General features: G+C 42.3%; 1 protein-coding gene and 1 pseudogene across 1 annotated transcript; one reads left to right on the top strand and one right to left on the bottom strand.

Moving 5' to 3' along the window:
• Window positions 1-687: 687 nt before the first annotated feature.
• CLN5 (CLN5 intracellular trafficking protein) lies at window positions 688-11,086 on the bottom strand. Its single transcript, XM_007960608.3, has 4 exons — window positions 10,858-11,086; window positions 7,836-8,001; window positions 6,949-7,174; window positions 688-2,746 (listed from the first exon to the last, which is right to left on the bottom strand). The coding sequence occupies exons 1-4, from the start codon at window positions 11,028-11,030 to the stop codon at window positions 2,235-2,237; spliced, it is 1,077 nt and encodes a 358-aa protein (XP_007958799.2). The 5' UTR covers window positions 11,031-11,086; the 3' UTR covers window positions 688-2,234.
• A 5,197-nt stretch (window positions 11,087-16,283) lies between these two features.
• Window positions 16,284-17,047, top strand: LOC119627527 (large ribosomal subunit protein uL30 pseudogene; annotated as a pseudogene).
• The last annotated feature ends 4,502 nt before the right edge of the window (window positions 17,048-21,549 follow it).

The raw sequence follows: 21,549 nt of genomic DNA, 5'->3' as shown, positions 1-21,549 counted from the left end.
TACAGGCACGGACCACCACACCCAGCTTTTTTTTTTTTTTTTTTTTTTTTGGTAATTTTAGGAGAAACGGGGTTTCACCACATTGGCCAGGCTGGTCTTGAACTCCCGATCTTCAGCGATCCTCCCACCTCAGTTTCCCAAAATGACGGGATTCCAGGCATAAGCCACTGCGCCTACCCAAAAATCTTGAATGCTTTTTTCACATAACTATTGGAATCTTGTTTAAAAATTCCAGGTACAGATGTCCTCATTTGTTTTTCCTACATAACCAAGTTCTTTGATTTGCAGTTGACCAAAACTTGGTACAAGAGTCTTTGTCTCTTCAAGGCAGTTCTGGAAATCCAAAATCCTGAAGTGTTTTTCCAGAGCAATTTTCCTGAGTTTGGCAGACGTTGGTGTTGCCTGAGTTTAGCCACTAGATGGTGATAATGCACAGATCCAAGTTTTCTTGTGACATTGTAAAGACAATTAGCAGGTTAAAGAGGCAGTATTAATTTGGAATGTTTAGGCATTATTATTAGGAGTAGACAGGCTAAATAGGAGGTGTGAAAGAAAGTTCTCCCTCTGTATTTGAGGAAGATACCTGGTGATTGGGTTATTTTCAGACTGTTGTGGAACTACAGTTAAAAAAAAAAAAAAACAGTAAAAATGAATTCCTAGACAAAATAAGACCAAAGACACATAAAATACAAGCTCCAATTTTTTTAATTAGACCCAACAGAAACAAAAACACTCCAACAAATTGCTTTAAAAGTTTATAAAAGCTTCCTGTCAGTATCTGTACTTATTTCCTCACAGACTAGTAACATCTGGTTGGCAGGCACTGGTCTGAGGGCCACCCTTTGGTGCTAAAAAGCCTGTACTATAGTGCATCCAATTCAGTCAGCAGAACCTGGGTTCAAGACCTGACTTCATTACTACTAGCTGGGTAGCCAGAGAAAGATCACTTAGCCTTTCTAAGGTCCAATTTACTCATTTGGATCAGGCTAATTACATCTATGATTAAGCTTTCTATGAGAGCTCAGTAATAATGTACTAACCTCTCAGGAAGCACTTGAATATCAGCTGAAACTGAATCACATAATTGGTACATTTACATATTAAATGTGAATTGTTTTCTCCGACATCCACTCCATCTTCTTACTGACTGGTGTTTTATCCTTGAATAGCCAGTTGATCATCAAATACTTAAAGGACCTTGAAAGCTTGTCTGGCTCTAACGAAAGCACAGCTGAACTCGGACTGAAACCTGTCCTCTCTCAGAGATGTACAACCTCTTCCACTGCGCTGACAGCTTTGTGGGAAGAGGGAGAACTACAGGAAACAGTGAAGAAGTCAGACGCTGCCTGTTTATGCAAACATGTCTGCAGCCATATACCTGCACACCCCGGCTGGAAGAACTGTGGAAGCACTATGCCATCAGCTTAAAGTCTAGGTGACTACAAAACCCGGGAAGGTCTGGCACATAAACTACATGAGGCAAGATCAAGGATGACAATTTGTTCTTTGATATTATCACTGCCATTCACTGTGACCTGCCAAACATATACAACTTCCATCTTTATAGCAATCCCAAATCCTAGGATTTAGTGATGTTAGGTTGCTTAAATAACACAAGCCAGTTACTAGCTAGTTCCAAAATGCCAGCCAGAAATGTGTGTTAACACTGGATTTGCCACATCTAGAAGCACAACCACTCCAGTTACGGTTTCTAAACGAATCTCTAAAGTTATGTGAATGGACTGTAATAAGACTATACTAAACTTGGTTCCAAAAGTTAGAAAAGTTGTAAAGTCAAGTCTAAACTAAAGCACTTGAGTGAAAAAGTGTAACTGCCATACCAGAAAAAAGAGCTCCCATCATGAAAATGTCACTGAAGGTATTTTTTTTATTTTTGAAGGTATTTTAAAAATCTCGGCACATCATATCTATCTGTGGGACCTTGGGTCCAAAGGTCCTACATAACTGATATGAACCATAATTCTCTGTATTAACAAAGGCTTGGAAATTGAAACCAAGATCACTTAACTTGCTCACTTTGGCCAATATAGTATGAATTTCAGTTTCTTTCCAAGAGAAAAGTCCTGAGATGTTAATATGCAGCAGTTCTGCTGATGTGCATTTTAACTTCCTGCACCAAGGAAGAAAAGCTAAGAAATTCACAAAAGTAAAATCAGCCCCTGAAAAACAGATGCTGGTGATTGGCGAAAAGAGAGCAGTAGAATTAAGGTGTTTTATAAACCAGAGAGTGTTTTGTTTTTGTTAGGTAAAGGGATTTCTTCATATGTTATTTTGATAAAAGGGAATTTCATAGGTAAAAACCAATATTCAAAATTATAAAACAAATAGAACTCTCTGTGCACAATCACTGCATCAAAAATTTGCAAGAGATTCAACAGAAATTCTTTAGTTGACAAATATGGTTTGAAGGGGTAATAAAATCTTTTTATGGCTAAACCAAGAGTCTTGTTTCCTGTTGGCCCAAAAACAGATGTTTCATTTCCCAGATAAGTAGGTTCTCCACTGTAAAGAAATATTCTTGTATAGTTCGTTTCTATGTTCTTGAACTCTGCTCCAAATTCAGCCAACTTGCTAAAGGTCCTTAACACAAACTGGGAACAGTCGTAGGAATCAAACCATGTCTCTGCCCCTTTTTCTGGGCTGGCTTTTACATTCCATGTCTCGTAATAAATTCCTGTTTCATTGTCCTGTTTCACCCACTTTGCCATTTGATTGAACATGTTTCCTAGTTCAAAAAAACAAAACAAAGTCACCTAGTGAACGAAGCTAATCATGTTAATTTTTTTTTTTTTTTTGAGTCAGCTCTCCTCTGTTGCCAAAGCTAGAGTTCGGTGGTACAATCACAGCTCACTGCAGCCTTGACCTCCCAGGCTTAAGTGATCCTCCCACCTCAGCCTCCTGAGTAGCTGGGACTACAGGTGCGGGCCATCAAAGCCAACTCATTTTTTACTTTTTTTTTTTAATTTGAGAACAGCCTGGGCAACACAGGGTCCTGCTGTATTGCCCAGGCTGGTCTCAAACTCTCAGCCTCAAGTGATCCCCCTGCTTCAGTCTTCTAAAGCACTGGGATTATAGGTGTGAGCTACCATGCCTGGCCTAATCATATTAATTTTAAGTAAAATGTTCTAACTTGATTAAGACTATGGATGCATGTGAGTAAACAATGGTTTTGGATTTCCACACCTATGGAACCAAAAAAGAGCCCGCATTGCCAAGACAGTCCTAAGCCAAAATGCTTAGGACTGGAGGCATCACACTACCTGACTTCAAACTATACTACAAGGCTACAGTAACCAAAACAGCATGGTACTGGTACCCAAACAGAGATATAGACCAGTGGAACAGAACAGAGTCCTCAGAAATAATACCACACATCTACAACCATCTGACCTTTGACAAACCTGACAAAAACAAGAAATGGGGAAAGGATTCCCTATTTAATAAATGGTGCTGGGAAAACTGGCTAGCCGTAAGTAGAAAGCTGAAACTGGATCCCTTCATTACACCTTATACAATAATTAATTCAAGATGGATTAGAGACTTAAATGTTAGACCTAAAACCATAAAAACCCTACAAGAAAACCTAGGTAATACCATTCAGGACATAGGCATGGGCAAGGACTTCATGTCTAAAACACCAAAAGCAATGGCAACAAAAGCCAAAATTGACAAATGGGATCTAATTAAACTAAAGAGCTTCTGCACAGCAAAAGAAACTACCATGAGAGTGAACAGGCAACCTACAGAATGGGAGAAAATTTTTGCAATCTACTCATCTGACAAAGGGCTAATATCCAGAACCTACAAAGAACTCAAATTTACAACAACAACAAAAAAACCCCATCCAAAAGTGGGCAAAGGATATGAACAGACATTTCTCAAAAGAAGACATGCATACAGCCAACAGACACATGAAAAAATGCTCGCCATCACTGGCCATCAGAGAAATGCAAATCAAAACCACAAAGAGATACCATCTCACACCAGTTAGAATGGCAATCATTAAAAAGTCAGGAAACAAGTGCTGGAGAGGATGTGGAGAAATAGGAACACTTTTACACTGCTGGTGGGATTGTAAACTGGTCCAACCATTGTGGAAAACAGTATGGCGATTCCTCAAGGATCTAGAACTAGAAATACCATATGATCCAGCCATCGCATTACTGGGTATATACCCAAAGGATTATAAATCATGCTGCTATAAAGATACATGCACATGTATGTTTATTGCAGCACTATTCACAATAGCAAAGACTTGGAATCAACCCAAATGTCCGTCAGTGACAGACTGGATTAAGAAAATGTGGCACATATATACCATGGAATACTATGTGCCATATAAAAGGATGAGTTTGTATTCTTTGTAGGGACATGGATGCAGCCGGAAACCATCATTCTCAGCAAACTATCGCAAGAACAGAAAACCAAACACCGCATGTTCTCCCTCATGGGTGGGAATTGAACAATAAGATCACTTGGACTCTGGAAGGGGAACATCACACACCGGGGCCTATTATCGGGCGGGGAGGGGGAGTTATACCTGATATAAATGATCAGTTGATGGGTGCTGACGAGTTGATGGGTGCAGCGCACCAACATGGCACAAGTATACATATGTAACAAACCTGCATGTTGTACACACGTACGCTAGAACTTAAAGTATAATAAAACAAAACAAACAAAAAAATGTGACCCAAGTCACATAAGGAGTTACCAATGGAAGAGTTGCTGAACTCTTTTCATTACTAACCAACAATGCAGCATGTGCAACAAAATTCTAACTTTCGGCAACTTTCCAATACATCCAAAAGAAGAAAAAAATCTCGAAGATATTTAAACTGCTCAAGAGGGCCTCAAATATAAGATCATATACATTTTGGGAGGCATATATCAAAGCAGGAGAATGGGCAATGGGGCGTAACTGCCAGGGCTAGAGTCCCACTTACTAAGCTGTGTAACCACTCTATGCCTCAGTTTCTCCATCTGTAAAATGGGCAAAATAATAGTAACTACCTGCAGAAGTTGTGATGATGAATGATGTGATATATGTACAGTACTCAGAACAGTGCCAGAACCAGTCTATATGAGTAGTAGCTATTATTTTTCATCATAAAAATATCACTAAAATTTTTTCAGATATAGTTAACATATCCTTTAATCAGGCATTTTATGGATTTCTCTTACTATTTCGTTTAGAAAGTCCAATTTAATTGTACAAAATGTTTTATCATTTTATTCATTTTTATGATAGGAAAAGAGCATTTTTAGGGAAAAATTCAAAGATCAGAGATACACTACTCATCACCTATAGGTGAAGTTCTGCATGAGTAATAGTTTGGGTCAGAGTTTAGCGGTTCCACCAAAAGCAAATGCAACAAAAACACAGATAAATAGATGAGACTTAATTCAACTAAAAAGCTTCTGCACAGCAAAAGGAACAATCAGCAGAGTAAACAGACAACCCACAGAGTGGGAGAAAAAAACAGACAACCCACAGAGTGGAAGAAAATCTTTGCAATCTACACATCTGACAAAGGACTAATATCCAGAATCTACAAGGAACTCAAATCAGCAAGAAAAAAACAATCCCATCAAAAAGTGGGTTAATGGCTGGGGAGTGGTGCTTCACGCCTTTAATCCCAGCTCTTTGGGAGGCCAAGGTGGGCGGATGACCTGAGGTCAGGAGTTTGAGACCAGCCTGGCCAACATGGCAAAAACCAATCTCTACTAAAAATACAAAAATTAGCTTGGCATGGTGGCGGGCACCTGTAATCCCAGCTACTTGGGAGGCTGAGGCAGGAGAATCGCTTGAACCCAGGAGGTGGAGCTTGCAGTGAGCCGAGATCATGCCATTGCATTCCAGCCTGAGCGACAAGAACAAAACTCCACCTCAAAAAAAAAAAAAAAAAAGGGTGGAGGGTTGCTAAGGACACAAATAGACAATTCTCAAAATAAGATACATAAATGGCCGACAAACATGAAAAAATGCTCAGGAAAATGCAATGCAATGATCAAGGAAATGCAAATCAAAACCACAATGTGATACCACCTCACTCCTGCAAGAATAGCTGTAATCAAAACATAAAAAAATAATAGATATTGGCGGAATGTAGTGGAAAGGGAACACTTCTACACTGCTAGTGGAAATGTAAATTAGTACAACCACTATGGAAAACAGTGTGGAAATTCCTTAAAGAACTAAAAGTAGAACTGCCATTTGATCCAGCAATCCCACTACTGGGTACCTACCCAATGAGGAAAAGAACTCATTATACGAAAAAGATACTTGCCCATGCATGTTTATAGAAGCACAGCACAATTTGCAATTGCAAAAATATGGGACCAGCCCAAACACCCATCAATCAATGAGTGGATAAAGAAAATGTGGTGTATATATACCAAGGAATACGACTCAGCCATAAAAAGGAATTAAATAATGGCATTTGCAGCAACTTGGAATAATGGTCTCCAATTCCATCCAAGTGAAGTAACTCCTCAGGAATGGAAAACCAAACATTGTATGTTCTTACTCGTAAATGGGAACTAAGCTATGAGGATGCAAAGGCATAAGAATGATGAACTTTGGGAATTTGGGGGAAAGGGTGGAGAGGGGTGAGGGATAAAAGACTACACATTGGGTACAGTGTACACTACTCAGGTGATGGGTGTGCCAAAATCTCAGAAATCACCATTAAAGAACTCATTCATGTAACCAAACATAACCTGTTCCCCACAAACCTATTGAAATAAAATAAATAAAAAATACAAGAGATGAAAAAAATTCCCAAAGTTTAGTGGTTCCAGAAGTACATTTTACAAGTGACCTCTAAGTAAAACATTACTGAAATGTTTCCATAGAAGTATTACAATTTCTTTCATTTGGATTTTGATGTAATTATCAAATATTGCTATATTTTCAAAACTTACCTGATATAGTCGCTACTTTAACTAATGTCCCATTTTCCTTCCAGTGAACATCATCAATTCCCTCAAAAAAGCAGGCAGCGCCTTGATTACACCAGAAAGGGGCATCCATTTCAGGTCGGAGATGGGGAAATGTACAGTTGCCAAGTTGGAAGAGTTCATACCATTCCATTGTGTAGTTCTTGCCAGTTAATGTACTCCTGAATCCAATGGCATCATGCATAATTTTCTGTGTAAACACAATACACGTATAAGAGCAACTGAGACATAACCATGGGTCCAGGTAACCTGATAGGAGAAAATGTGGCACATCACAAATGCATATCAAGTAGCACAACTGTTCAGCTGTTCTTCCATGCTGCTATTGTCATATCCACTCTGTGGCCCCAATCTCCAGGCCCTCCTCCACCCTGGCTTTGGTCCCTACAGCTCATTTCAAATAGGAGGCATGCATAGTATGTGGACAAGCTCGTAATTTCCTCAGAGCTTAGAATAAGTGTGCGGAGCCCCTATGCCGGTCTCCGGAAGGAGCTCTACAGACCTCGCATAGTGATGGGTTAACTTGGAAAAGTGACTACAACAGGGTCTGGAAATCAAGAGGTGTTTTCTGCCTACCCTGCCCCTTCTGGGCCTCTTCGCATCTTCCAGAAGCTGGATACAGGAGCTGGATTCAGATTCATTATATTACAACGGATAATGGTGATTACATTTGTTGTTGTCAAGATTATAAAATCTAATGGTAACTATTTTTGACTACTCATTTTAAATGTACTAAAAAACACCAACATGATCTAAAGTCAGCCATCTAAGTAGTGATTACTCCCTAAAGATCAACTTAATAACCAAATCATTGAATTAACCGAAGTTGTAAGACCAAGATGCATCCTTACCAAGTGTCCCAGGAGGTCTCCATATTTAAATTCCCATACTGGGGCTTGTAATCGAAAGACTTCAATGTCATCATTACCCTCCATAACTGGGATAGGTGAGCCAGTTGGACAGAAAGTATATTTAGCTTGACAATAAGGATCAGGTTTTGGACGGGAGTCAAAGCGTCTAATAAAGAAAAAGAAACCATCTACTTAGATTCCAACAGGAATTTGATTCTTCTCCCATCTTTTAGAATCCAGTAACATTTTTAGGGGACCATTCAAAGGTCAGACCATAGTTAATAAATATAAACATACATTTTGTTATCTTGTGAACAAACTTCCAATAATGTTTTTAATAGCAAATGATAAACTCAAAGCACTCTGATAAATCCAGGCTTCCCTGTTCCCTGATCCCACTGTGAAAATTTTGAAGACAGGAATCCTGTCTTAAAATTTTTATAGCTCCAGGTCATAGTAGACATTTGCAAATGTTTACAGAATAAATGAACATTTTTCCAATGTGTTCAATTTTACAAACAATCCATACATTAAGATTATTCAGATGATTATGAGTAATAGTATATATTTTATATTTACTTACGAATTAACATTCATTCAACCAATATGTATTGAGGTTCTACTAGGTATATAGGGAACTATAGGAAGGAGGGAAACAGAAATTAAAACACTGTTGCTTTTCTCACGGAACTGTGGGTGGGAGCTGCAAAGACATTAAACAAGTAATGAGTGTGGGATGTGCTGGACTAAAGAAATGAGTTCTACCGGCACAAAGGAAGGACAAATCATTGTTAACCAGGTATGGGATGAATGGGGTGGGGAGGGCAAAGAAAGAGATGAAGGCTGGGCCTGGGTTTTTAACTACTTGGCTAGAAGGTTAAGACAGAAAGGCAGAGGAAATGTTAAGTATTATAAGACAAGCCTGGCACATTTGGTCTCCGGTAGGTACAGAAGACTAGGATTCAGGCTTCAATGCACGGGTGGAGACAGAAGAGACTGGCAGCGGCTGTCATTCTGTCACCAGGAGAATGTGCATGGAATTCCGTGCCTTACAACTGGTGGCGGGGGGGCGGGGGAGGAGCTAAGCTTAAAGGATGTTAAGTAGCAGATCTGATAGGACTGAATTTGCTATAAAGTAAACCTTATTTCATGAATTAAAAGAGGGTAGGGAGAGAGGCCAAATTAAACATGAGAGATCAGTTAGAAGGTGACCTCAACAATGCAGGCAAGAAAAGAAGACCGGAGAAGGCCATAGCAATAGGACTCGAGGAGCACTGACGTTGAATTCAGCTCAGCAGACACACTGGTCACCCATAATCTGGCACTGGGAAAGAAGGAAGTGGTGGCGACAAGAGCTGCTATCTAAGAATCCTAGATCCCCAAGCCAGATCTACTGTTTCACAATCCCAACAAATCAACAAAAATTTCTATGTTAACTTAAGAAGTTAAAATCTTTATGCTGACCAAAAACATTAACAACGCTCCCAAAAGCTTCTGCCACTTGGGTACAGTGTTTTATAGGCACTTACCTGGTTTAAACAAATACATAATCACACAGAGATTGCACTGACCCACAGCCAAGTCTATTTTAGTTCAAAGGTAATTTAAATGTGAACTTAATAAACTTAAATATTATATTCAATTGAGGTGATTAGATGGGGGCATGTACTTAATATCTGAGACTTAAAAAAAAATCCACTACAAAGCTATGGTCAACACCTTGCCCTAATGTTCAATCCAATCGTTTGGATTTACAATTCTTGTTCTATTGAGTAATTTTGACTTCTTACAAATAGTTTATTATTAACATTTTCCAGAAAACTAGCTTCAACCACAAACTTCTCTTTCCACGTAGTATATCACACGAAACAATAAAGTGCTGCAAACCTTTCAGTGAGCAGAATACACTATCTAGATGTGATAACAGCTGGCATTTTGCTAGATTTAATCCTTCCAGCAAACCGATAAGTGCTACCAGTATTCCTATTGTGTGACTCAGGGCATGTGGGCACAGAGATTCTAAGTAACTTTCCCAAGATCCCTGGTGATGATGGAGCCAGATTTGACCCGCAGCAGGCAGAACCTAAAACTCGCTCCTCACAAAGAGGAAATCCTGCCTTCCCACTCATACTGTCATGCAAAATAGCTGTTTTTATTTTTCAGGTTTGTTGTGTGCAGTTTTAGCTGTTGATTACTTATGCTGGTATGTTAAAATTATGTCCATTATAAATTGAATTAAAATGATGATGCTTTTGGTTTAAAGAAAAACAGCTGTTTTCAGAAACTGCTGGTCGTTCTCCTGCCTGATGTTGACACCATGTTTTCTTTCTCTGTGTTTAGCTATCTCTGACCGCCGGAGGCTGTGTGTCTTCTCTGTCAAAGGCTGGAATCGGCCTCCCAGGAGTGCGGGCCCTGTCCTCGACTTAGGACCGGCGTCCTACCTCCAGGCTGAAGACTGGACAAACGCGATGACTATCTTCCCGATCTAACCAGGACTGCAGGAGACGGGGATTCCGGGATGCGGGACTTTTGAGTGCAAAACTAGGAAGTTCCAATAAGGACTTCGGATCGCGTTCTGATCAGGTTCAAACCAGAGTTGGTCGCCCAGTAAATTGTACCAAATGTTCTGCAGTAATAACTAATGACAGTGCATGATATAAATAAATGCGACACACAGTGTTTTTAAACTACTCAAGAAATCAGCTACTTGTATTCAGAAATCCCTCCATTAAATAACATTACTCTCCTTTTCTTCTGCCACGATTCGGGACTGTCCTGAGTCTGCCGCAAGTGGCCAGAGGGAGGAAAGGTCCCAGGGCTGTGCGTAACAAGCGGCTGCGACTCCCCAGTCCTCAACTTTGCTCTCAAGTGCGCTCCGAGCATCACCCGGCGCTGCCCCCGCACCGTCTCGTGATCCGACACAAACCACCGGGCGCTGGAGTCCCCGCGCGAGCACCCCGTCCCCCATCTGCAACGCCGACTGCGACCCCGACCCCGACAGTGCGCGTGCCGCCGCACTCACTTGTAGGGCACCGGCCAGTGGCGCCGGGAGAGAACGCCCGAGGCCCGGGGCCAGCCCGGAACCGCCGCGAGCCAGAGTAGCGCCACGGCCCGGCACCAGGAAGCGCGTCCCCGAGCCGCGCCCGCGCCCCGCCGCATCTTGGCGCCCTGTGCGGTGTCTAACTCCGGCGCCATCAGGCTGCACCTAGTGCTTCCGGATCCTCTGGAGGCCTGCGACGCCTGAGAGAGGAGCATGCGCGGAGCCGCCAGCCCAGGACGCGGGACGCCCCACCGCGGCGAGGCAGGCCCAGAGCTTGGCAGCAAGCGCAGATTCTGGCGCGTGACGCCTCCCCGCACCCTGCCCGCGGCGGCTGCCGCACTTTTCAGTCCAGGAAGGCTCTTTGGTCTGGCTCCCAGGAGAATTTGATCCAGACCTGGGGCCTCTTTTATGAACTGACCTGTCCCTGCTCAGCAGCCACCACCAAAACCAAACCAAAACCGAAAATCTGTCACTGGAGCTCCTCTCAACACCAGACTTTTACCCCATCACACAGGGCCCACGCTAGGTGTCAACAAACGTTGAGTGAATGAGAATGTGTATTTGGGGCTGAGGGTGCGGAGCTGGGGGTGCAGTAAGGAAGAAGAGACAACAGTGGGGAAATGGCTTGTCCTCACCCGACCTGGGCCAGTGATAACAGTGGTTAACACTGACAATATGTGGTCCCTGCCACTCCCCAAGAGCTTAGTGGGGAAATGACTTGTCCTCACTCGACCTGGGCCAGTGATAACAGTGGTTAAACACCGACAATATGTGGTCCCTGCCACTCCCCGAGTGCTGCCGAATCCACCCCCTCCCCTACCGCTCTGGCAGGTGTTCCTTGCTTGCATCTGTCACTTAACTGGAAAGAAGCTTCTGCATCACCTTCTCTTCTCTGACTCTTCAACCAAGTCGAGAAAACAATGGCATCAATTACCTGACTTTTGAGGAGCCTCTCATGGCTTGCTTTGCTGTTAGGCACAAATACTGACTTAAGTCTGTACGTAGTACATTCAAGGCCTTGCCATAGTCCCTTGTTTTTACCAGAGAGCAGTTTTGCAGAGCCTTAGACCGGGACTTTCCAACTCTTTCACTTCACCCACAACTCGCGTGAAGCAGCATAATGATTGTAAGGTTATGGGAATAAGCAAGGTGGCTTCGGTAGCCAGAGATGACCACCACAATCCATTGGAGGGTGTGTGGCTTGTGGGGGTGTCACTGACTTCCTCGGGCCCTCCAGATCTCTTGATTACAGATGGGACTGAGTACCCTGCCCTGAACACACACTCCTTTGCCCACTTGCTGCACCAGGTGCGGGGCTTCTGCGGAGGTTCAGACCAGGCTGCATTTTCCCACACATCTGTCTGAGCGTTTTGAAAGCTACCTAGCTCTCCTCCGTATACTATGGCCAAATTCAAAACTACCAAGGCTAAACTGGCTTATTCAAAGACCTGCCCAAGTAAGAGCGGGAAGCATTCTAGCCCTGAGAGCTGAAATGTAGTATCTGATTTGAAGGGCACCTGAAGTATTCCCTGTGGACCCACACTTGAGCCTGGCTTAAAAAGCAATTAGCAGGAACAGCTTAAAAACAAAAACAAAAACCAAAACAAAACAAAAAACATGAATTAGAGTGTTTACAAATCCTGGAACCATACACTAGAGGGCCACAGTAGAACCTCCCATTCAGTTCAAGACTTCCCAGAGCTACAAAAACAAATTCGGGTTGACCTGGTTCAGTGGTGGAGACCTCTGGTCCTGCTGCTGTCTCTGTCTCCTCACTCTGTGTGCAGGGAGCTCTCATGGTAAGAAAGCACTTCCTGGTATTGGATTTATTTATTTATTTTTTTGGAGACAGAGTCTCCTTCTGTCGCCGAGGCTAGAGTGCAGTGATGCCATCTCGGCTCACTGCAACCTCCACTTCCCAGGTTCTCGTGCCTCAGCCTCCCTAGTAGCTGGGATTACAAGTGTGTGCCACTTGTAATTTATTTATTTATTAGAGACGGTGCTTCACCTTCAAGTTGGCTTCTCAGTCCCAGGAACACCATAGCCAGAGGCCCCTAGCTCAGAATTATTTTCAGCTTTGAGAGCCAGATCTGGTGGAAGAGGCCCTCCCATGGTTGTTGGTAAACCTCCTTCAGCATTTGCTGTAGTGTTAGGAGTATCAGTAAGTGGGGGCAGAGATGCTACCCCAAAAAGCTGGAACTTCTTCACTCTTTATTTCATTTATTCAAACTAAATAGTTAACAAAGTCTCTGCCAGCATTGCTCTGTGCATCTTTTTTTTATTGGTGGAATTTCCTATGCCAGTGTAGTTATACCCTTCCACCTGAACCTCACACGTGAATTTCTGCCTATTTTTGTTCCCCAATGCTCTAATTTCATAGGATGGGGTCCTCTTCCTTTTGCCACACCAGGCATAGAGAAAATTTTTAACATCACCCATGATTGAAGTGTCTTCTTCAGATCAGCCTACGCTTCCTGGTGCCTATGCTTAGGACCATGTGGCTCTGGCCTTCCACGGAGACAACAGAGACACACACGGCAACTTGCATGAAGGAATCGGCAAAAATAAAAAATAAAAAATTTTAAGGAGAAAAGAAAAGAGGTTGTTATGACACTTTATGATTTGCTGTGGTTTGAGAGAAATAATGTTTTCTGGTAATTTTGAGGCTGGTTTTATCAGTCCGCGCTAATGAATACCAGGGCAGATTAAAGTCCAAGCTGATTTTTAGTTTCTCACTTACAATCTCATTTTTTATCTTAGGCGTTAAAAACATTATTCTGAGAAGGAGCTTCACCAGTTTGCCTAAGAGCTCTGGCCTTAGACACGCTAATTTTCTACTCCTTTTTTTTTTTTAGGACAGGGTCTCACTTTGCCACCCAGGTTGGAGTGCAGTAGTGCAATCACAGTCACTGCAGCCACAGCCTCCTACCTCAAGTGATCCTCCCATCTCAGCCCCTATAGCAGCTGGACTACAGGAATGTACCACCATGCCCAGATAATTTTAAATTTTTTTGTAGTAATAAGGAGTCTCACTATGTTCCCAAGCTGGTCTCGAATTCCTGGGCTCAAGCGATCCTCCTGCCTTGTCCTCCCAAAGTGCTAGAATTAAAGGCATGAGCCTGGCCCTGACACAAATGTTAACGTAAGAGGTTAAGAAAATCTTGAAGGTAACCAAAAATTAATAAACCCCCAAAGTGTTTCTGAAACTTGGATATACTTACCTGTTGTTTACATGATTAACTGGGCTAAACAAATACATCAACTATATGTAGGTTCTATTTTCAGAGTTTTGACAATTTCACTTGCCTAAAGCATAATTTATTTTAGTTCAAAGATAATTTTATTTTATTTTCATTTTTATTTTGAGACAGGGTCTCGCTGTCTTATCCAGGTTAGAGTGCAGTGGCATGACCGTGGCTCACTGCAGCTTTGACCTCTCAGGCCCCAGCGATCCTCCCACCTCACTTCCTGAGTAGCTGGGACTAGAGGCCTGTGCTACCATGACTGGCTAATTAAATAAAATGTTTTTGGTAGAGTCAGTCTCACTTTGTTGCCCATGCTGGTCTCAAGCTCCTGGGCTCAAGTAATCCTCTTGCCACAGCCTCCCAAAGTGTTGAAATTATAGTCATGAGCCACTATGCCCGACGCAAAGATAATTTTAAAAGCATAATTTAAGTGTGAATTTAATAAAATTAAAATTTATAATATTCACTTAAGGAAGAGATTAGAGTGTGACATCTACTTATTAGGTGACACTTAAAAACAAACTGTAGAGCCATAATGAATACCTCACCCTAATCCTAAATTGAATGATTTGGATTTATAATCTTTTGCTTGTTACATTACATTTTTTAGACAATTCTTTAATCTTGTACTTGTTTATTGAATATATTTTTTAGTTCTGTTGTGATCGGTTTATCAATAGCCTCAAGAAAATCGGCTTCAGAACAAAAACTCTTTTCTTTGTGTTGCTAAATAAAATGTATGAGAGGCCGTGGTTTTGGACTGAGCTCCTGCATTAGGTCACAACAGATTGAACCAAAATGGGGTCACTTTTGCTAAGTGCCATGTAATCAAGCTGAAACGTAAACAAGAAAATTCCCAAATAGACTGGCTTTTCCCAAAAGCAAGAGATTTACAGCAAGCAATCAGAAAAGGCCCAGTCAGCCTGAATCAGCATGATAAGGAAGTCCTCTCTGCTTTAACCCTTTATAAGGAAAGTAACCTGAAGTAACCTGATGTTAACCAATTCACTTTTTGTATTTCGGTTTCCCTATTTCTGTTCAAGTTACCTTAGGAAAACCAACTGGTCTGCCAGGCTCATTGAAGCTCCCTCTATTTTGAGTAGCAACTGCCTGTTTTATGAGTCACTAATAAAAGCCAATTTGACATTTTAATCAATTTTTTTTTTTCTTTTTTTGAGACAGAGTCTTGCTCTGTAGGTCAGGCTGGAGTGCAGTGGCGCAATCTCAGCTCACTGCAACCTCTGCCTCCCGGGTCCAAGTGATTCTCCTGCCTCAGCTTCCGGAGTAGCTGGGATTACAGGCATGTGCCACCAGGCCCACATAATTTTTGTAGTTTTAGTAGAGATGGGGTTTCGCCACGTTAGCCAGGCTAGTCTGAAACGCCTGGCCTCAGGTGATCTGCCTGCCTCTGCCTCCCAAAGGGCTGGGATTACAGGCGTGAGCCACCGGGCCAAGTGAAATTTTGTTTTTGTTTTTTTAATCAACATATATCAAGGAAACTAACGTGGTGCAAACAGTGAACAGAAATACACTAGTATCAAGGTTTTGACACAGATGACATATACTATTTTTAATCTTTCCAACAACCCTATGCAAAAGGTGATACTTCCTACCTTCAGACTGAGGAAATGTTGGTACAGATATTTTGAGTAACTTCTCGGGATCACATAAGGTAGTGAGGGTGGAGTGAGATTTGATCTTGAGCACTCAGACCCTCACTAAGTTATCCTGCTTTTCAAATTCACACCTTGTCCTCCTTTTCCTCCTCATCTGCAGTGATGATGGATGCATGTGTGTTTCCCACAAGCAGTTGCTCTTTGCCCTGTCTGGTGTCCACACCATGTTTACATCCTCTTTCTAAATCTGGGCGTCACTGACAGTAAATACCCTACTGGGTCAAGGGCTAGAATCACCCTCGGGGATTTACAGTACTCCACCTGTCACTTATGAGCAGCCATCTACCTCCAGGTTAAGAAAGGTAGGTTTCTTCTTGAAAGCAGATGCAGGGTTTATTCAGCACCCAGGATGTAAAGGCTTAGTGAATTTTTCTTGGAGGAATGTGGGACTAATAATTTAAAGATCCAGTAGGGAAAGTAGTGTTTGCTGGAGATTGCAGATTTCATCTTTTTAATAATAAAAGAATAGTTCCTCGTTTCCCACTGGAACCATGGAGAGTGTCAGAGAGAAGAAGAAGAAGGTTCCTGCTGTACCAGAAACCCTTAAGAAAAAGCAAAGGAATTTCGCAGAGCTGAAGATCAGATGCCTGAGAAAGAAGTTTGCCCAAAAGATGCTTCGAAAGGCAAGGAGGAAGCTTATCTATGAAAAAGCGAAGCACTACCACAAGGAATATAGGCAGATGTACAGAACTGAAATTCGAATGGCAAGGATGGCAAGAAAAGCTGGTAACTTCTATGTACCTGCAAAACCCAAATTGGCGTTTGTCGTCAGGATCAGAGGTACCAGTGGTGTGAGTCCAAAGGTCCAAAAAGTGTTGCAGCTTCTTCGCCTTCATCAAATTTTCAGTGGAACCTTTGTGAAGCTTAACAAGGCTTCGATTAACATGCTGAGGATTGTAGAACCATATATTGCAGGGGGTACCCTAATCTGAAGTCAGTAAATAAACTAATCTACAAGCGTGGTTATGGCAAAATCAGTAAGAAGCGAATTGCTTTGACAGATAACGCCTTGATTGCACCATCTCTTGGTAAATATGGCATCATCTGCATGGAAGATCTGATTCATGAGATCTATACTGTTAGAAAATGCTTCAAAGAAGCAAATAACTTCCTGTGGTCCTTCAAATTATCTTCTCCATGAGGCAGAATAAAGAAAAAGACCACCCATTTTGTAGAAGGTGGAGGTGCTGGCAACAGGGAGGACCAGATCAACAGGCTTATTAGAAGAATGAACTAAGGTGTCTACCATGATTATTTCTCTAAGTTGGTCAGTTAATAAACAGTACCTGCTCTCAAAAAAACACAGAATAACTTTTCTTCAAATATAGGGTCAATGAATGATGTTGTTCAGAAGAAACTCAGGGAGCATCCTACCTGAAATTTTATTAACAAGTAACTTTTATTTAAAAATTATCAAATAAAATGCAAATTATCTGCATTTTTCCTATTTATTTCCTGTGATCAGATAAGAAAACTAGGCAACACATATGGCGTTTTGGACTTTCTAAGAACTTGCTAAGTTTATGAGACAAAATGTCATGAGGAGCAGCGGCATCCTAGCCAAGGCTGCCTGCTTCCACTGCCCTTAGTTACAGCCCACGCTGTATCCTGCTCTCAGACTCTCCATGTTAAGTGTCCTAAGAATATTTTTTTGCCCTCCAGCTTCGATGAAGATGCAATGGGGTCTTTTCTTTAGTCTTCCCTGTTAAAAACATCACTTCAACTTCCAGCTTTGGAACTGAGCAGTTAAAAAAAATATTGCACACAATTAAATATTTTAAAACAATTAAAATATTGCATATCAATATCGACATTCTCTGTTGAAATAAGTTGAATGGAAGTTCCTTTTTAGTAGTCCAGCAAAGGATAGAATCCATTTTTTCCCCTTGCTCTTTCGTTTAAAGATAATTTTCAAATAAAAGTTATCTATTAATAAAAATCTAGCTTATAGCTCCCTGGCGCCCTCTCTCTTCCCTCCCAACAAAAAGGACAGAATCTCTGCAGCTTCCGCAGGACCCGCGAGGCGCAGGTTCAGCGGACAGATCTCTCTCCCACCTGGGACCCCATAGCCAACACGCCAGCGCTCCAGTGGGGCTATGCGCCAGAGCGGGATCCGCCGCAAGGGGGCGCGCGGGCGCAGCCAGAGGTGGGAGCTGGCAGCTCTACACGCAACTTCGAGAAGTGCTGGGATATGTGGGGCTGCGCGGCTAGGTCCGGGCTGCACTGGCCTGGGGGCGCCACGGGGCGCTTTCTCTTTCCTCTGAAGCCTGCAGAGTGGCGGGGGCAACCCGTCCCTAATCTGTTTTCCCTCTCTCAGTCTTCTAATTTTTATGTTATGTTATGTTATGTTATGTTATGTTATGTTATGTTATGTTATGTTATGTTCCAGGATGCATGTGCAGAACGTGCAGGTTTGTTACATAGGTATACATGTGCCCTGGTGGTTTGCTGCACCTATCAACCCATCATCTAGGTTTTAAGCCCCACATGCATTAGGTATTTGTCCTAAAGCTCTCCCTCCCCAGGGGCTTCTAATTTATTTATTTATTTTAAACGGAGTCTCGCTCTTGTGCCCAGGCTGGAGTGCATTGGAACGATCTGGGCTCACTGCAACCTCCGCCTCCCCGGTTCAAGAGATTCTTCTGCCTCAGCCTCCCGAGTAGCTGGGATTACAGGCGCCCGCCACCACACCCTGCTAATTTTTTTGTTCGTTTTTTTGAACAGGAGTTCACCATTTTGGCCAGGCTTGTCTCGAACTCCTGACCTCAAGTGATCCACCCGCCTCCGCCTCCCAAAGGGTTGGGCGCCGACTTACAGTCCTGAGTCACCCGCCCGGCCTGGGGCTTCTCATTTTTTAAACCATATCCAACACGCCTCCCTCCGCACAATCCGCTGGATCTCCAGCGACCTAGCTGGGCTTCAGACAAAAAACCGGCGGCAGGGGTGTTTGCAGTCCAGACCAGCCCGCCCCTCACCTGCTGCCCCTTTGCCAACAGAGTTTTGTTTTTTGGAGGGGAGGGGTAGGGAGTAAAACATATATAACATGAACTTTACCATTTTAACCATTTTTAAGTAGTGTGTGAGCGACTGGCATTAAGTGCATTCACAGTGCTGTGGAGCCATCTCCACTCTCCATCCCCAGAACATCATCCCAAACTGCAACTTCAAGAGCGAAACACTCACTCCTCATTCTCATTTCTCCCAGCTCCAGGTAGCCTCTATTACATTCTACTTTGTATCTCTAAGACTTCGTCTACTCTAGGTGTTTACTACAAGTGGAATCATATACTCTTTGTCATTTTGTTACTGGCTTATTTCACTTGACCTGTGTCCTTAGGGTTCATCCGTGTGGTAGCGTGTGTCAAAATTTCCTTCCTTTTTAAGGCGGAATAATATTCCCTTGTATGTATAACACCACATTTTGTGTACCATTCATCTGTTGATGGACATTTGGGCTGTTGCCTGTAGTGAATAATGCTGCTATGAACATGGGTGTACAAATACCTGTTTGAGTCCCTGCTTTTAATTCTTTTGTGTATATACCTAGAAGTGGAATCATGGTAGTACTCAACTTCATGAGGAACCACCACAGCCGCTGCACCCTTCTTTTTAATAAGTTAAAATATACAGTTCATTAATTTATTTGTCTACAGGACTTGAAGTTTGAAGCTGGAGGGCATCTCTGTTCAATTTCCTGGCTGAGTTTCCCTGGAAGGAAAAATGACTTCTTTAAGGTCATCACTAGGTAGTGACAAAGTCAGTCCTAGAAGTCAATTCTCTTTTCTCTAAAACTTAGGAAAGGAGATATCTAGCACCTGTTTCACTTGAGGGGTATTAAGATTAATGTGGGTGTTATTCATTCATCCTTTCAATGAGTAGTTATTGATTTCCTAATAGGTGAAGAGCGATGTCTTACACGCTGGGGTTTGTGAGTATTTAATGAACTCAGGTCTCCGTACTTGAGGTGAAGACCAGGAGAGGTACATGGACTTACTGTGTCTAGATTACAACCCAGTAAATGCCTCAGTGCTTTCTTATCAGTTCCAAGGGACATGCACATGTCGAAAACATGTTTCACTCCTTGAGCATGTTGATCTGATTATTCTGTTAAACAACTGAAGACCAATTTGTTTGGAGAGTTCTTTAAAATCAAATCCATGGTTCTTAGCAATTTTTTTTTTTTTTTTTTTTTTGAGCATGTTGATATGATTATTCCTTGAAACAACTGAAGGCCAACTTGTTTGGAGAATTGTTTAAAATCAAATCCATGTCTTTAGCTTTTTTTTTTTTTTTTTTTTTTTTAAACAAACGGGGTCTTGCTCTGTCACCCAAACTGGAGTGCAGTAGCACGATCAAAGCTCATTGTAACTTCAAACTCTTGGGCTCGAGCAATTCTCTCACCTCTGCCTCCTCAGTAGCTAGGACTGCAGGACACACCTCCATTCCTGGCTAATTTTTTAGTTTTAATTTTTGGAGGGGAGAGGGAGGGAGTAAAACATATATAACATGAACTTTACCATTTTAACCATGTTTAAGTAGTGTGCAAGCGACTGGCATTAAGTGCATTCACAGTGCTGTGGAGCCATCTCCACTCTCCATCCCCAGAACATATTCATGTTGCCCAGGCTCATCTCAAATTCCTGGCCTCAAGCAGTCCTCCCACCTTGGCCTCCCAAACTGCTGCTATTACAGGTATGAGCCACCATGCCCAGCCTGTATCTGCATCTTTCTTGCCCTTCAGAATATTCAAAGTCTTTTCGTGTATATATATATATACACACACACACATATATATATGAGATTCCAAGCACATATATGTATGTATATATGGTATGTCAGATAGGAGCTATTATTCAATTTTGTAAAACAGTATATGAAGAACGTTTAGAATCTTAGCATATACTTTAGTGAAATACAAAGTTTAGTAACAAGAGGCTGAGACTCTTGATTTTATGCCTCCCAGCCCCAATGCCACCCTTTCAGAGAGCCAAGGGACATTTGATTCAGACCAGCCTCGTGCACTTCCTGGGGAAGCTGACCTGTGAGTTTTAGGTTGGAATAGAAGCCAGTGAAGAAGGTGTGGCTCAAAGGCAACCCCCAATATACAGGTGTCTCCCCTGAGCTTCCTCCTTTGCCTCCAAGTCCTCATGTGTCTCCAGATCGGGGCCCCTGCAGGATCCCAGGGTTGGGGATAGGGAAACTGGAGTGATGTCCTCCCCTCTCAAGTGTTTCTGAGGATGAACCGGGGGGTGACCCAGAGCTTGGTGGGGCTGGATACCTGGAGGTGAATCAAGCGAGAGCTACCAGATGCCCTGCTTCAGGGTCTTGGCATTGAAGCCTCTGGGGTTTTAACTCTCAGTCCTGAGTTTTATCTTCCATTTGCTTTAGATCAGTGGTTGCCAGCCCTGACAAACAGAATCGCCTGGGGAGATTTTAAGCTGGAGCAAGGCTCAGGCTGCCTCTTCACTCCCAGAGATTTCCACTGAATTCGCCTCGTTGGTGCCCAAGCTCACCAGGTGATTCTAACGTGCAGCCAGCTTGAGAAGCACTGCTTTGAAGGATCTCAAGGGCTGATTTAATCCTCCAATGTTTTTGAGTCCTATATGTTCTTATCTATAAAATTATGTCCCCTCGTTCCCTTTCATCTATGTAAAGAAAAAAAAAATATATATATATATATTTATCTGAAAATCCACCTCTTTGTGATCTGTCTGATCTCCCTTCCTTTTGGAAGCTAATTTATAGCTCTTTTT

The sequence above is a fragment of the Chlorocebus sabaeus genome, chromosome 3 (genome assembly GCF_047675955.1).
Source record: "Chlorocebus sabaeus isolate Y175 chromosome 3, mChlSab1.0.hap1, whole genome shotgun sequence".
Lineage (NCBI taxonomy): Eukaryota > Metazoa > Chordata > Mammalia > Primates > Cercopithecidae > Chlorocebus > Chlorocebus sabaeus.
The sequence above is the reverse complement of the archived record's forward strand: the minus strand, read 5'-3'. Positions and strand labels throughout refer to the sequence as shown.